The sequence below is a fragment of the Lotus japonicus genome, chromosome 1 (genome assembly GCF_012489685.1).
Source record: "Lotus japonicus ecotype B-129 chromosome 1, LjGifu_v1.2".
Lineage (NCBI taxonomy): Eukaryota > Viridiplantae > Streptophyta > Magnoliopsida > Fabales > Fabaceae > Lotus > Lotus japonicus.
In genome coordinates, this window is record NC_080041.1 from 136,030,198 (window position 1) to 136,047,731 (window position 17,534).

At 35.3% G+C, this 17,534-nt stretch overlaps 3 protein-coding genes across 5 annotated transcripts; 1 reads left to right on the forward strand and 2 right to left on the reverse strand.

Annotated features, from left to right (window-relative positions):
* Positions 1 to 71: 71 nt before the first annotated feature.
* On the reverse strand, positions 72 to 2,385 carry LOC130731346 (uncharacterized). 2 transcript variants are annotated; one of them, XM_057583612.1, is made up of 4 exons: positions 2,078 to 2,385; positions 1,254 to 1,487; positions 623 to 823; positions 72 to 452 (listed from the first exon to the last, which is right to left on the reverse strand). In XM_057583612.1, exons 2-4 carry the CDS (start codon positions 1,425 to 1,427, stop codon positions 396 to 398), a joined length of 432 nt encoding a protein of 143 aa, XP_057439595.1. In that variant the 5' UTR covers positions 1,428 to 1,487; positions 2,078 to 2,385; the 3' UTR covers positions 72 to 395. The 2 variants fall into 2 exon arrangements, with proteins under 2 accessions (XP_057439595.1, XP_057439594.1); XM_057583611.1 differs by having other exon boundaries at positions 1,585 to 2,384.
* Positions 2,386 to 6,184: 3,799 nt separating this feature from the next.
* On the reverse strand, positions 6,185 to 9,682 carry LOC130731347 (violaxanthin de-epoxidase, chloroplastic). 2 transcript variants are annotated; one of them, XM_057583613.1, is made up of 6 exons: positions 9,530 to 9,682; positions 9,133 to 9,432; positions 8,348 to 8,511; positions 8,135 to 8,231; positions 7,650 to 8,041; positions 6,185 to 6,875 (listed from the first exon to the last, which is right to left on the reverse strand). In XM_057583613.1, exons 2-6 carry the CDS (start codon positions 9,370 to 9,372, stop codon positions 6,374 to 6,376), a joined length of 1,395 nt encoding a protein of 464 aa, XP_057439596.1. In that variant the 5' UTR covers positions 9,373 to 9,432; positions 9,530 to 9,682; the 3' UTR covers positions 6,185 to 6,373. The 2 variants fall into 2 exon arrangements, with proteins under 2 accessions (XP_057439596.1, XP_057439597.1); XM_057583614.1 differs by lacking the exon at positions 9,530 to 9,682 and having other exon boundaries at positions 8,348 to 8,537; positions 9,133 to 9,269.
* A 2,149-nt stretch (positions 9,683 to 11,831) lies between these two features.
* Positions 11,832 to 16,163, forward strand: LOC130732757 (wall-associated receptor kinase-like 8). Its single transcript, XM_057584749.1, has 7 exons — positions 11,832 to 12,028; positions 13,109 to 13,699; positions 14,449 to 14,880; positions 15,027 to 15,142; positions 15,271 to 15,531; positions 15,623 to 15,823; positions 15,962 to 16,163. Exons 1-7 carry the CDS (start codon positions 11,917 to 11,919, stop codon positions 16,034 to 16,036), a joined length of 1,788 nt encoding a protein of 595 aa, XP_057440732.1. The 5' UTR covers positions 11,832 to 11,916; the 3' UTR covers positions 16,037 to 16,163.
* Positions 16,164 to 17,534: the final 1,371 nt, after the last annotated feature.

Genomic DNA, 17,534 nt, shown 5'->3' on the forward strand with positions numbered 1-17,534 from the left:
GTTCTGCTATGAAGTGAAGGGAAGTAGAGCAACATCAGCAAAAGCCATTTGTATGAATTAGCATGACATCATGACACAGGTCCACCGCATAATACCAACAGAAAATCATCAAAATCAGTAATTTACAATAAATGCAAGCACCGACTCTAATCAATGAAGGAGAGAAGAAAGTCAATAAAACCATAAATTACATCCATTCCTTCATTCATTTCTCAGCATAAAAAAAAGGGTAATTTAGCATCTGAGACAGTGCACCAAAAAACCAGCAAAAAACATAGCCAGCACTAGTAGCAGCATTACTCAGAAAATCAAAAAACATATCACATGGGCACTTGTCCTTCCTTCCCTGCTCCTCAAAAAACTAAATGTCCTCAGATTCCAACACACACCACTGTTCATGAAACGCAAGCAGCAGGTACCAGACACTTGGAAATGAAACCCAGCATTTTCTTCTGCAGATCAACACAAATTCAAAAAAGTTAATTAACATGGATAAAAAGTTAACAAAAAAAAGGTTATTAACATGGAATCATGGATAAATAACAAGTAAACAAACTAACAAAGTCACAAAACAACAAAAAGAAGCAAAATGATAATGATGATGATGAAATCTCAAACGAACCCTCTTGGTTCTGCGAAGTAGCTCAGGAGGGATCTTATAGAGATCTTCATCAACAGGCTTCGGAGCTCTTGGCGGTGCCGGCGGCGGAACGCTGTCGTGGTGCTTCCTGGGATGCTCAGTCACGTCCCACACTTTCCCTTGTTGCTTCCTCATGTTCATACCTTCCTTCACCGGGTACCTCCTTTCTCTGTTCCTCATCCCCTGCATCACCAACAACACAAAACACTCATTTTCAACCCAAATGAAGCATGAACCAAAACAAGTAAATGTAGGAAATAAACAAACAAGCAAACAACAGAGACAGCCATGTGCTTTCTTTCACCTTTCACGTCTTGTCTCAACCACCACATTATTTAATATTTAGTTACTAACCATGGACCATCATCATAACAAACAACAAATTGCAGAGAAAACAGTTAACCATAAATACAAAATTTGGAAAAAAGTTGAAATCTATACTGTTTCTCTCATCGATCACATCTTGATGAGTGAAGGGAGAGTCACAGAAATGATGGGTGGAAAATTCAACTAGGCCCCATCATGAGTTTTAGTTAGATAATGCAGAAATGTTTTCACTTTTTTCAGTTGAAGGGTGAAAGCATAGTGTAAAGGGAGGGTTGTTAGTTGTTACCTTTCTGAGAGTGGATGGTGGCATGTTCCTAAGAGGTTTCTTCTTGAAATCAACAGAGTAAAGGTCGTGATCCACACGCACGTTGTTGCAAGGATCACTTTCACCAGAAGAGGAACTGTAACGATTAACCAAACCAGCTTGTCTAGCACTCTCAAAGTACTGAGTGATTGGCATCTCATTTGAATAATCCCAGTTCCCAAACGCTGGTATCTGTCCACTTCTCTTGCAATAGTCCTATGAACAGAAAACAAAACCATTGAAAAATCCATAAAAAGTAAAGAAACATCAATCATGAAAAAACTAGAGAAAAGGGTCATCATAAGAAGCTCACATCCATTTTTGGCGAGTGAAATCAACGCAGAAAAGCTTGGTCTAAAATGGGTTGGGTTGAGTTTGATGTGGGGGGTTTAATAGGAGCAAAAGGACACGGTTTTTCTTGGAGGGGATTCTCCCAAGAAAGCTCAGACAGGGGAAGCAGGGGATATAAATTCCTTGGTCAGAATTGAGGGGGGAAAAAGAATCTGAAAAAGGTGAAAAGCACAAGGTAGAAGGAGAAAGAGTGGGTTAAATAAAGGTACTTGGACTTGCTTTACTCATGATCAGTAGTAATGACAGAGAAATGTTGCAGAAGGAAACAGGGTTTGTGGTGTGATATGATATTAATAAGGAAGAACAGAACAGAAACAGGGGACCTGGGCAGTTGGGTGAAGAGGAATTGATTTTGTTCCTTTTACTAAAATTATAAAGAGACAATTGGTGGAATAATAAAACAACAATTCATGAGAAGAGAAGTTAGTGGCTTGATGTGGTGTTAATTGGACGACCTGTTAATTGGTGCGGTAGTTGATGAATGATGATGATGTATCAGCCAATTCAATGGGAATAGGAATAGGAACAGTGATGAGGTCTTCTAGTGTAGCATTTGATTTTATAGCTAGATTTGGGGAATTTAGAGAGAGAGAGAGAGAGAGAGAGAGTGTGTGTTGGTCACTGCTGACAAGTAAGGTAGGTTTGTGTTACTGTGTATCTGAAAAAGCTTAAGAATTTGAATGCTATATCTATGGCTGCTGTGACAAACTGTCACTGTTGACCCCTGTTCTCTGCCTACAGTTTGCACTTATAAAGGAAGGGGTCCCCCTTTCTCTGCTTATGTCTGTGCGCAAAACTCGCTTATAAAGTCGCCAAACTTTTTCCTGTGGGAACACTACACAAACAAAACTTTCTTTCTCATCTAACCTATGTAGAGTAGTACTCTTTTATTGGATAAAATAATTGTGAGAGTTCAGCTCCGATCACCACTGGTGGACATGCGTATAGAAATACAGCTCGCTTATAGAGGTATTTATAACTTATCTACTAACACAATCCTTAAATCAGTAGCGGAAATCAAACATGTAATAAACATGTAATGAGAGGAAGTTAATATGAGTTTGTTGGAGGAATTCATAATTTTGTTTTATTCACCTTATTGTCCTTTTTGTTTAATTAGAAAAGTCTAAATTATAGGGTTAGATGCTGTAAATAAGTAATTGAATGATGATCAATGTATGTTATGAAATTCTTCTGCTATTAGTATAGCTTCTCTTTTTTTGAAAAGTAGTATAGCTTCTTTGAATAGGTTTAAGGTGTGAAATATCAGACTTCATCCAAGAGCTTTATTTGAGGAAAAAAAATAAATAATCTTAAGAACGCGTGCAGCTGTAACTGTAACGGTAGTCTTTTTTTCAGAGTTTGGCTCGATGCATTAACATTTAATAATCAGAAAAAAAAGAGGAAAATTAGTCAATGGTAATGGTGTAAGTCAGCGGTAAAAGCGGATGGATGCAGTGAGACAGATTAGCATAAAGAAATCACAGTCAAAGGGATCCGAGGGATGAGTCAACACGATATAGGTTAGAAATTACTCAAATTAGGATGATGATGGAGATATATCAATAAAACTAATATGTGTATGTTTTGCAGTGAAAAATTACATTAATGTATTATGGTGGACAATTGTTGAGACTGACTCACACTTTTGTAGGATAAAGTAAATTATTATATCTTTCAAAAAAAAAATTATTATAACTATTAATAGTGATTATGTATTATAAAAAGGTTAATAAAATAATTCAATTAACGGTGGTAATTACTTATTTATTATTTAGGATGAATCACTCATTTGTTTTATAAAAATTAATAAAATTTGTGATAGAGAAGAGAAGTCAGACTCATCATATAAGAGAAATGCATGAAGAGAAAATAGAAAAATAATATGTAGTTATACATTTATATGTCATTTGCAGTTTAGTATAAGTGCTGAGAATCTATATTGTTATTATTATTACTATCTCCGTAAAATGATCCTTTCGCAAGAAGATCTTTAACTTCGAGGCTGGCTCTTCAATTAGACGAAGAGGCATAGATAAAACACATTTTAGAGAGTAAAATATTAAAAAAAAAATATTATTTTTCAGAAAAATTAATAAAATTAATTGCACCGCTTAATATGTGTGTTTATTCTTTTTCCGAACAGTTAAATAAGAATTGAAGTAGTATTGTTTTTATCAAAATTACTATGTTAAGTTATAATTTAATCTTTATCCACATTTCAAAAAAAAAATATTTATCCTATTATTAATTTTAACACTCAATTTTCTTATTACTATTAAGCATTATTTTAAGTTCAGGTCATAATTTAATACTTTCTCAAAAAAAAAATTAAAATAACAGATAAAATATGAACAAAAATTATTTCAAAATTGTGAAAAATAAAAATAATAGAGAAACAGTGACAGATCCAGAAATTTAAGGTTGTGAGGGCAATATATATATATATATATATATATATAAATTCATAAAAAAAAATTAATATATACTATTAGGAGCAAGGGTATTTTTTATCAAAGAGAACACAAATGATGACATTTTTTACCAAATGGGTTATAAAAAACCACATACTTTTACTATTCAAGTGAGAGCATTTAGCAAAGTGGCCATTAAAAACCACATACTTTTACTACTCAATTTTTTTTTTAATAATTTTTTTAAAAACCAAGGGAGGGCACTTGCCCTCATGGCCATTAACCTGCATCCGTGATTGGGAGGAAGTATTTATCAACGTGTGTGAGTGACTGAGTGAAAGATTAATTAAAATTAAAATTAATGATTATGAAGTATTGATTGAAGCATGCATGATTTGAATGAAAGAGGAGGTAGCTAATTTGGGGGGGTTGATGAGAGGGAGCATTGAAAAGAGAGCGGATGCAGTATGGAATTGAAGCGAAACGAAACATAAACGTAACCATCCATCCATCAATTGATTCATCGTAATTCGTAGGTGGTGAAGTGATCTATTCTATTCTATGGTCGCAAGTTTGACTTATTAGACTCATGACTGAGAATCTGAATGACTATATATCGATCAATGCGTCCCCATACCAATCCAACATAGCAGCAGCAGCACCTTACGCAGCAAGCTATGCTAGCTAGTGAGTACTAGTACTAGAATTAGCTATGGGGTTTGTGCTGTGATCCATACCGTCCAATCACTGTTTTCCATCATTCCATGGAATGGAGTACTATTCATTTATTTTTCACCATAGTTAAAATATACAAACAAACAAATAAATACATACGTGGGGGATAAGGATCATGTGCCTCTTTTTTTCTTACCAAAAACTTTGACAATCCATATGTGACGTTCATAAGTCAACACCAACTTTTTCAACACACGCCAAAATTTCTCTTCTCTCCATGTTATGTTGGGTTGGACTTGGGGTTCCTTTCATAATACGACACTTTTCTAATTTGTTTCTCCACCGATTACACAATACAATAATACTCCACGTGACCATCTCCCCCTCAATGGGTGCGCAATCCATCGGGACTGCAAATATGACTTTGTCACCAATATTCTATTCTAATATTCAATTTGTATTATATCAGATTCATTAACTTCAAACAAAGATTTGCACCCTTTCAAATCGGATTCACCATCTCTAATCCACATACAGGTTACTGCTTCTAACTTCAGTAACCCCTTTTCCTTTGAAGAACAACAATTAGCTTTCTTAGTATTATAACTATAATCTGTATTTTTTTTATATTGTTATAATGCAACATTTAACTTTTTTTTGTGAACAACAAATAGATTTAGACATGCTTTAAGTGATAACGTGGCTTCAAGGCCACCTAAAGTTTGGGGTCTCCATCATCTTCTCAAACCACAAGAAACTAATGGTCTTTATTTGTTTTGATCAGCAAACTAACAGTCTATATATAGTTAGTTTCGATATTTCAGAGGGAGGCCCATCAAAGTTGCTTTAGGCCATTCCTCCTTTTAAATCAATGGGTTCCGTTAGACCAAAACCCAAAAGCCCATATGGGTTCCTCAATTAAATAATATTGGTGTCAGAAAATTTAGAAAAGAAAGTGTTTGGTTTACATGAAAATAAAATAAAATTGGAGTATTAATGTTAAAGTTAGTTTTCCTGACCTCTTTTATGAGAATTAAGTATGTGAATGATATTGGAAATATATCTTTCCCAACCCATCATAGAAATTAAATGAAGAAAATATGATGGCTACCAACAAGTTCTAGCACAATTCGTAGATAGCTGAACTCCTTAAACATTTAGTTCAGAGTTCGACCGTTGAGCAATGTGTATGGAGAATTGTGTGTTGGAAGATGTCTAATCACTTAATATGATATCCGTGTCTCAAGAAGATTAGTCTCATAACCGTCGATTGTGAGATACCTTGGAAACTAGTGATGAGTGTTTCATCCTTGAATTGATCCAATTACACCTTTTTAGTTTTGGTCTCAGACCTAAGCAAGTTTTTTGTATTCTTCGTAGGATAAAATGCAGGAGTGGTAGGAATGTGTTGATTGAACAAATGGATGAAATTTGAAACCGGTAAAGTAATGAAGGAGAAGAGATAGGAGGATCTAAAGCAAAGTAATGGTATAATGAGTGACAAAATACAGAGTAAAGAATGACAGTTTGTAATTTTCAGCGAGATCAACATAAAATTTCAATATAAAATAAAAAGAGCATTAAAAAAGTATGTCACAAATGCTCCTCTCAAACAAAACAAAACTATGATGCCATGTTATCTTGGAGTTCCTTTGCAGACACTTATCTTAGTTTCCTGATAGGCAAGGCACGTCCAAAGAGTTTTTCTACTTCAGCAGCTTCCATTTTGAGCCCGCTAAGTATTTCTGTTTCTTCTTTTGATAACTCTCTTAAGAAATTTTCCTCATCCTCTTGAAACACTTTGAACCCTTCTGCCAACCTCTGAAACAAGGTCATCTCTGTCCTCCCCACTTTCTCTACCTCTTCTTCTAACTCTTCAACTTCCCTCACAATGGTTTGCTCTCCTTCCTCCACCTTTTTCTCCAGCCTCTCCACCAATGAAGGCTCTGGCCCGCAGCTGTTATCTGTTCTGATGAACTGGCTGAAGTCTCTTCCCACACTCTTAGCCGCTCTATCAAGTTCAGGAATGATAGATTCAGGCAAAACTGAACTTCTTGTGTACACAACAGCACCACCGTACCCCTCCCATGCATCGTTTCGGCCTCGGTAGTATACAAATACGTAGTCATCTGGTTTATTCTCAATCTGGGATGACAAAATATACCTGCAGATGAGTGCTTGTAAGTTCTATGGTGGAGTGAAAGGCCAAATTCAACATATCAAAGAACAGCTGTAAGGTGGAGCTCAAAGGGTGGATTTGGATTCCATGCAGTTAGGAAAATCCTACATTCACGTATTTTGGGCCGTCTGATTCGCATTACTAGTTACTGTTCCGAGTTGTTTATTACCGCTATAATGTGAATCGCCAGATATTAATGTGACGGCTCAAAATGCTTGAATGCGGGATTTCCCTTACTGCAGGGAAGGATTCAGATTCACTGCAGTCAGCTTTTGACTCAGTTACTCCAATCACTCAATATGAGAGTCGTTAGATTCAGATCGGACTGTTAACATTTAATCTTAGTAAATAAGTTATAAATACATGTTAAAAACATGATCCGTCTGATCTTAATCAAGCAGACTGTATTGTGACAGCAGTGCAGTAAACTCAAATCCATGCAGGGAATCCTAATCCTTAAAGTGTAGGGTCTAATCACAGAAAATCCAGAATTCTCATGCATTGGCAATGTGAAATTTATTAATGAAGATGCTAGAGAACTATTTTAAGGTATGCTCATGTAAAGGGTGCTGAGAAAAGCAACATGTTCTGTCTTTACTTAAGTGGGAAGTAACATTCACTTCCTTCAAGCGCTTGAATTTTGTTTTAAACAGCAATATGCGAGTTACGCTTCATGTGAATATAGTTGCCAATTCCTAATTTCCTATACATGTTTAGGGGAGTGAAAATTGAAGTGAGAACTTCTGAGAAAGAAATTACCAGTCATCTTCATAGTGAAGATACTCATTATCATGATTGTAGAGGATTCCCGGATAAGAAGGATCTTGCACAAATCTCTGCTCAGCTGTCCTTGTAAGAAATCCTTCATCTGGAGTTTGTATTCTCCATGACAAATTACCCACAAGTTTATTGGATTCTGTGTGAAATTCATGTAATTGGCAGTCAAATGCGTCGAAGGTAGGATTTAAGCCACTAGTGATGAACCACTTGCCAGTGAAATCTGCCATATTGAAGCTCTTCACAAGGACATCAGGATTTGGAGCAGGAAACTCTCCCACGTCAGATTTCTTAGGTACACATTTCTTCCGGGAGACTGCACACTCATTAAATTGATCAACCACACTGTTTTCAAACAGGTCCCCGCATTTAATCTGAAAAAAATAATATTAAGAAGAAACAGAAGCTTTCATAAGCAGAGTTTACCTCTATACAGGTATAAACTTGATGTAAAGTACAAGACTAACTTGGCATTCGGTCTCATCAGGTCGATTGTTGCAAGTTTGGAGACAGGCAACATTGGCAGCACAAGACGGGTTTGAGATACACTTAGCCAGTTCAATCCTACATATATAAAAGAAAGGCAATTGTATTGCTTTCTGTTATGGTTTTGAGGTAATATACAAGGTGTTTCTGGAATTGTAGCAGGAAAAAGGACAAGACAGTGATGGTATACCTACCTGCATTCCTTCAGCAAACAAGAACAAGTTTTGAGAGCATCAACAGCATCAGCTGTGGGAACGATCATTAAAATGCACACCAATATGCCGGCCACTTCCATTATCCGCAAATAACTCCAATCTTTGATTTGAACACGCAACCGATTGACGGCAAAGTCAAGTATCTGTTGTCATCCAAACAAGGGGAAAACTGAACAATGGATAAAATGGTGTAGCATCAGGAGCAAAATTTGGCTTGTCTCACAATTTTCACACAAGAGGACAAGTAAGTACGAATGTGAGAACAATGAAGTAGGCAGAACTAGCAGTGACTTAGGATCGATTTGGTTATCCATTTGCATGCATGTTTAGTTTCACGATTTGCACATAATACAAGACACCTTAACTTATAGCCCTTTTGATTGGAGCTTCTCTACTAAAATAAATACACTAGATAGGCTCCGATAAAGGCTCTTTAGGCCGCATCCAAACAGGTTCTTAGAAGCTTTAGTGTATGTTTGGTTTGGCGTTGTTCACATATCCCAATGTACCAACGGAGAAGCTAGCTATAATTTGTCATGCAAAGTTTAATGTGGATCGACAGGACTATAACAACCCAACTGAAATCCAAACACATACTTAAGACTTGTAGCTTCTAAACATAAGTGGCTCTACAACATTTCACCATATAACGAAACCTACTATATACAGCATGCAACAACTTCACACACAATTCAAGACACAAAAAAAAATATGAAAATTGAAAGTTCATGTTTTACTCAACTGGTATTCAAACACGCTCTTACCCGTGTAAAGTTTGTAGCTGTTGATGAAGAATCTCCTTTGAATTTTCCCAAACTGTGAGAATGACGAAGAGGCCTTAACAAGAAGCTTGCTGGCTTTCTAGCAGTAGACAGTACTCTGAGCATAACCAGTCTTGAAGTTGGAGTTGGAGGAGATTGAAACCTGTGAAACCCTACTTTTATACATGCATTGGTGCATTCCTTATGAGATAATAACACAGAGTGTGCACCCAAAGCTGCCATATATACATATAAATTCTGTATATATATACAAATATCCTCACATCAAAACTTGACCTCACACTGTTACAGAAAAAATACAGTACAGCATAAATCAGCAATTGAAAGCAGAGATAATATGTAGAATCAAGTATATTGAGCTAGCAGAATAATGGTGAACCTTGTAAGTGCAGGTAACTGCGTGCGTGCGTGCAATGGAACAGAATGAGAAAAAGTGAAAGGAAGAAGATGAAGAAGAAAAAAGAAGAAGAAGAAGCGACGTCTCATTGGATGAGATAAGAGCATGGTGTTCGTGTGGTCTGTAAACAGACTCGTAAATTCCATCAAAGTGTACACGTCGTCGACCCTTCCATTTGCGGACACTTCCGATTTTTTAGGGGTCCCATGTTGGAGGACCTTGCAATTGGACTCGATATTCTAAGTCCAACATGTTCTTGATTTCAAGGCCCACTACTACTACTAACTAGTAATATCATTTCTCAATAAAATCCATCAACTTGTTTTTTTTTTTTGAACGTTATAGGAATGGAAATAAATATGTCTGCGGTTAATTACTAAATCAGTAAAATGTTACATACCTGATACCTAAACTCATTATTCAGGGAAACAAACACATTTTATGACTATGGTGATGGTGGTGAACAAAGAAAAAGCAAAAGCTTCAAATGCATAATTTAAATCTTAATAATTATATTGAGGTGTGGAGAGATGGAAGAGGAAAGATAGGAAGAAATGAGAGATAAAATAAACATGTGATAGTTGATTTGATTGATAAAGAAGAGAGGAATAGATATAAATTAAGGTGGAAAATTGGTGGAGAGGTGTGTATATATCATAACTCTTTAAATCTTGCAATGTGCAAAAAATACAACCATCTTCATCTCCCTCTTCTAACCCCGAAACCTCATTCTGAAAAAAAAAAAATTGATTATTAGTTGACACTTTTTTAGCACATGCAATCAGCGGGGAAGGTGGCCATGACGGACGACAGTGAGAGAGGAGGCGGCTGGTTTGAGAGGATTGAAGGGAGGAGGCGACTCAAATGATCTAATTGTGAAGTGTTGTGTGAAACTTCGAAGTGAAGTTAGGTTAGGGTTGGAAATGAGGGTACTACATAAAAAATAATTAACACTATGGTCGGGGCTTGCAGGTTGGTTCGGGATTAGAATTTCCGAAAGTGAGACCCAAATCAAATCCATCGAACTCACTCGATTGCCCGAACTAACCTTAATTTTTCACGTTTGGATCCGGTTGACCAGTCGACTCCAACCATGGGCTACTTAACACACTTGCCCAAGGGCAGGACTAGACATCTAGAGCATAGAATTTTCAGGTGCATGGATGGTCTCCAATAAATAAATTTATGAGAAAACATATTAGAATTGAGGTTAGAGCAAACTCTACCCTAAAAGTTAGCCTAGGGATGAAATTTTTCTATTATTTATTAAGATTATTTTGTTCATATTTATAGTAATTGTTGGACTTATAAGTAATACCTACAAAAAAATGTAAATAATATCCTATCGAAAAGAAAGAATTGAGATGGTAAAATGGTGGTTGGCTATAAATTGAAGAGGCAATGTCCATAAATCAAAAGAAACAGAAGCAAAGCTTCAAGAAGATAAACATCACAGAGCGCAACATCTTAAAAAAGGATTGATGGAAAATCCTAATTTCTTTGTAACTTTCGTTCATTGACAACTCATCGGGCGACAATTGGCAATGCATTTTGTTCACTTACCCTCTTTCTTTTTTTGACGGAATTGTTCACTTACCATCTAATTGGCATGAGACAACTTGCAAAATTAGGGTTTATTTTAATAATAAGTATGATGTAATAATATACATGAATCGTAGAACCCAAGAAACAATGCCATGTTAAAATACACAAGGATATGTAGTTGGATAATGCATAAATGTCGGGTGACTTATAGTGTAAACATGAGATATGACGTGTTAGTTGCTTACTTCGTCTTTTAACTATGAGGTTGAAAGTTTTATTATTGTTCATGGAAATCAAATGCACCATGTCACCATTCATTCATCGATTAGTGCTAGCTAGCACTTTATGGAGAGATTAGTCATTATTGTCAATAATGATACTCCGATCTCATAATTCACAAAATTGTACAGCTAAGGAAGTGTGTTTGCCAAAAAAACATATTGTGTGACACAATCATTTTTGTTCCTGTTATTATTTCTTTACTAATTTATTAATGATAACTCGTGGATAGTCGTTAGCCCATGGGGCATCAGAAGAATAGCATATATTATTAATAAATATGTAAGAAGTTATAAGAATACAAGACATGGTGAGAATTGCAATGCCATTGAACGCAAGCTGTGATGTAAGGACCTTTGTGTGAATCCGAATATCCACATTCAGGACGATGATATCAAAGAAGGATGACACTTATATCTACACAATTCCTCTTGTCTCAGAGAAAGAATTTTGGTTGCCTTGCTATATGCTATCATTTTCCCAAAGTTTCGCAGCTTCTCAATGAGTATTTCTCTTGCGGGTTTAAAAAGGGGTTTGATTTGGACATGACAACAAAAACCAATCTCTCACCACCCTTGTTTGCATTCTTCTTTATCTCAACATTCTTATACTCCTCGCTTCTCGTATCTACTCAAATTTCCCCCTCGGGTTCACAAGGTCAAACCAATTTCCTTCCTTTAAATTCATGGCATGCCTAGTCTTTTAATATTATAGTTAATAATATATACACTATTTTTTTTATGAATTTCACTTTAAGGATGTTTATAAACTCTCTTTTTTTTAAAGCAGAATATATAATTAATGAAGAAATTGCATGAAGAACAACCCTTTCATAAAATAAGAGCAAACCAAAGCAACTTCGGACATCCCAACCAAACCTTTTATGGTGACCATACTTTAAGAATGAGCCTCATTAAAACCTTACTAGAAAAAAACCGAGAGGATAATTAATTTTAAAAAAACTTCTATGAATAATTTTTGAATTTTCATAATTGTGTTCATATTAAAAAAAAACTTATACAAACATATTATATATTATAAGTAAGCATGTGCATTATATTATGTGCAAATTGGGAAAGCAAAAATGTTATATTGAATACTAGAGTTTAATGATTGTGCACAATTAGTGTAAAAATGTTTTATACAGACATTCAATAATTGAGTGTCACTTATTTAAAAACATTTTTTTTATTTTCATTAAATTAGAAGTTTATTTTTTATTTGACAACTCATTATTGGATGTATGAGTAAAAATGTTTACAGTTTACATTGACGGTGCATTACGATTAAATTCTTTTTTTAGTACATTAGAAAGATAAATTGCATCCTCCAGGGATTAATCCTTGGATCTCCCTCACCTAACATATATGTCTCATAGTTCTTATCACTTGAGGTATCATTTGGAAACATTACTATTAAATTCTACTATTGTCATGTGACACATGATATGATGTGTCACGTGTTTAAAATATCAGAAATGTCTGGTAAATATTTTGGTTGACCTTCAATATACAATGCATTAGAGGCGGCTTAATATCTGCCGTAAATAATATTAGTGGTGTTTAAAAATTACGGGTAATGGGTATGTCTGTTAAATGTCACCCAAAAATCATATGTATTTTTTTTTTGTTACAGTAGAAAAAAAAAATCATATGTATATATACTCTTTGACAATTTAGGCACTAACATGTATCCAATAATTTCATTGACCATTGGTACTTGCAATATGTTTCCCAGGTAAATGTGAGTTGAATTTCAACAGCACATATGTGGCATTTGGTGAGTGCGGGGACGCGAAAGAGGACATAAACAACTGGGGTGGCGATGGTTTTCCGGCCACCGTATGTTGTCGTAATACTCTTACAGTTCTGTCCGATGCCATGGCGGTGCAAGCCCGTAACTCAACAGCGGGACAATTGTTTGTTTCCCATGATCAATGGCAGAGCTGTGGTGACTCATTTCATCCGCAACAAGGGATGTCACTGTCATCATGTGGCTTTGATAGCTTATACTTTGGGAGTTCCAAATGCTCTAGTGTAGTTTTGCAGGATGTGAGGAGCATGGATCAGTACCAAGATGCATTGAGCAAGTGCTCCCACTTCGACCATCCATACAATGAGGCTTGTGCAGATTGTAGCGAGGCAATTTTGAGTTTGAGAGATAGTTTGTATGCTTCTGAAATGGGGAAGGACAACAACAATGATACTGAGAGAGTCATATGTGGGGTGGCTGCTCTGGTTGCTGTGGCAGCTGACAAATCTGACGACCCTTCCTTACCTGATAAATTCTTGCGCTGCTTGCCTGCTCCAGGAGCAAAAAAAACCACGAGTAAGACCTTGAAACTGACAATAGCATGCTCTGTTCTTCTTGAAATATAGTAAAATCAATTTTGGCTAGTCTTAGATAGCATGATTGATTCCATGGTTAGATGCTCTATGATCACTTGGGATTAGATGCTACTCATAGCATGTTTCATTCTACGGTGAAATTCACTTCTTATTAGAAGCTACCAAGTTTAGCTTCGGAACAAACATGTCTTGAATTCAACGCAAACCTTGAAAATTTAACATATTAGCATTAGTAAATTGTCTTGGATTTTGTACAAATCACAAAATCAAACCTGTATTGAGTAACCTGGCTTTGATTAATGTGCAAATCGTGAAAACATACCTGTACACATTCTAACATGAGGTAGAATCGCTTATATTTTAAAAAGCTTAATGTATATTTGATACACAGTAAAAACATATGGTGACGTCAAAATCATGGAAGAGCTTAAAATCTAAAGGAAGTTACTTCTATTTACCGTGATTTTGACCTGTCGTGGTTTTTTACCGTGTATCTAGACATGCACTAACTCTGGTAGCATGTTTGGTTTCATGACAAAATGTTATTGAACTACTTTTTAGAAGTTACAAGTTTTGACTCCTTAAAAATCTCTTTAATTTTGTACAAATCATGAAATTGGATGAGATTTCAAGTTAACATACTTTAAATGATGTGTAAATTGTGAAACCCAACATGTTTAATATTGTGTGTTTGAAACTGACCAAAAGATGCATGTTTTGGCAAGCCAGGATCATGGACAAAACTCCTGTTTAGCGTGCTGGCAGGTGCTCTTGTAGTGTTGCTTCTTGTGTTTCTGGTAAGATGCATTTCCATAAAGCCTCGTAAGCGGGTTCAGTTGAGAGAGATCACCACTTGCTCTGGATTACTGTTCTCAAAAACTGAAATTGAGAAAGCAATCAATTTTGGCGGTGAAAAGATATGCCTTGGACGTGGGAGTGCAGGAATGGTTTACAAAGGTGTTCTTCCCAGCGGTCAGGTTGTGGCGGTCAAACATTTAACAAAGGGTAACAATGCTGATTCTTTCACTCGAGAAGTTGAAGGCCTTTCCAGGCTTCGTCACCCAAATTTGGTTTGTCTATTTGGTTGTTGCACAGAAGATGGAGATAGATATCTGGTCTATGAATTTTGTGCAAATGGAAATCTAGCTCAACATCTCTTAAGTAATGTCCTTGAATCTTAATCTATGATTTGCTATGTCCAATATAAAATCTAGCTCAACTGATGAGCATTTGTGTTTTCATTTTGGTTTCTCTTGGAAAGCTATTACTTATCATGTCCCTTGATGTGTGTGTGTGATTCTATACAGGAAAAGATAGTCATTTGACATGGGAAACAAGAGTCAAGATTTTGAGAGATTGTTCATTCGCGCTCAAGTATCTCCACCATCATATAGGGGGTTGTGTTGTACATAGAGATATCAAGGTACATGCTATGAAAATCTGGATGTTGTGAATGATGCATTTGGGTATATATATGCATAGATACATACATATGTTAATGTTTATTGATTTAGCATTATGGTAATGACTCATACTAATTTTAATTTTCAGCTTACTAATATTCTCTTGACTGAGAACTATGAAGCCAAATTGTCGGATTTTGGATTGGCAAAGATGATGGGGATGGAAGAGACCAAGGTTTTTACTGATGTTAGAGGAACCATAGGTTACATGGATCCAGAGTACATGACTAATGCCAAGCTAACTTGCGCTAGTGATGTCTACAGTTTTGGTATTGTTGCTTTACAAATTCTGTCAGGACAGAAAGTCATAGAATTGGATCTTGATGCCAGAGATCAACTCACTAGGAAGGTAATTAATTCATAAACAAGCAACTATGTATGAATTACATGCCATTTAACTTAAGCATGCATTAATTACTTTGGAACAATCATTTTTGTAGGCAAGAGATGTGAGTATGGGAAAACGTCCTGTGTCAGATTTTGAAGATCCAAGACTTGGTGGACAAGTTGATAAGGAGGACTTTAACGCCATCTTACAGATTGCAGTGTTGTGTGTTGCCAAATCAAGCAAAGGTCGCCCAACCATTGAGATCATTTTTGACGAATTGGACAAGGTCTACAAGGACGCAAGAGCAAGGAAGGTATATATTAATGCTTGATGACTCCTAAACTCCATAATCTTAAAGTTCGATCTTCGGAAGACGCAATTTTAGAAAGAATTATCTCAATGGATGATACATATAATTAAAAAAATTAACATACTTTATGTAATTCTACAGGAGAAAAAACTGGATGCATGTACATCAACAACATTCAACCCGAGCGAAAGTCCTCCAAAATTGACTTCTAATTGACATAAAGGATATTGCACAAGATTATCATACACAAGTGCGTGTGATGGAATTCGAAGATAGAATAACTGAAAATCAGGATGAAGATGTACATTACCTATAATTCAATGAAATAAATTTATTTTGAGGAGGTTATTGAGATAAATTTAAAAGAGTTCCTACGTAATTATAAATACATATTCATGAACCAAAATGAAAAGCTTATCGAAATGTGATTATAAACCGTGAAAATTATATGGTAATTTATTTTCATAAGGTTAATCAAGTATTTAATTGTTAGTGTTTGATACTATAAAATTTAAAATAAATACTTCTAAACAAATTTTATTTCCAACATACAACTAATACAGTGGTAGAAGCTATGAAGTTCAGGGGAAAAAATAATATCCCCCATCTCTCCTATTATTCGATCTTAACATGCTCATTTAAAGATGCTTTGGCAAATTGCGAGTCTAAAAAAAATCATATGAACTAAAGAATTGGTCATCATGATCTTCAATCTTATAGCATGTTATTGTAGACTTAAAGTAATAGAAATTTGACTCTATAGCCGACTTTTTTACTTGGTTAGTGTAATTTGAAAACAAAATTACCAAACTAGTGTAACTTTTGATTTAATTACACAATTAGTGTAAATCACCACTTTCAATGGCGATATCTTTTTTTTTCTATAGAAATCGCCACTGGCAGTGGCGACACCCAATTTTTTTTTTTGACTTTCATTTTTAGTGACGGAAGAAATCCGTCACAAAATCCTAGCGTATTATAATATGAAAGGTATTAGTGACGGAAGGTAAAGCGAGAATACATCCGTCGCAAATTGTTCAGCGACGCAATTTTGTTTGCGACGAAGTTATTCGTCACAAAATCCTAGTGAATAATGACAAACAATATTAGCGACGGATATTAGAGTGTAGATATTTCCGTCGCAAAATTATTAGCGATGGAATTTTGTCCGTCACTAACGAGCAGAGTCAAAAAAAAAATTATGGTGTTACCACTGCAAGTGGCGATTTTATCAAAAAAAAATTAAAAAATAAAGAGGTATCGCCACTTTAAGTGGCGATTTACACCAATTGTGCAATTAAATCAAAAGTTGCACTAGTTTGGTAAATTTTTTTAAAAATTACACCAGCCAAGTAAAAAAGTCTCTATAGCCACTCTGTTTTTATTAATGTTATTAGTATTTCTCATTTTTTGATGTTTTGATATTCAATTAGATTACATTAAAAAAAATATTCAATTAGATTTGATGGGTTATCGGTTTGATTTTCCTGACACTATATGTTAATCAATGTACTCTTATCTCGCATTTCATATATTCTTTAGGCTTTGTTTAATAGAGAAGAGAGTGTAGAGAAAAGAGAAGTTGAGTAGAGAAAAATTATTAGATTATTGTCCAAATTACTATGCCACCCACTCAATGAATAGTAACTTTGACATTGGAAACTTGCCATAAATGAAACGGTGCCGGTTTTGTTGAAAAGTGAAATGGCTATTG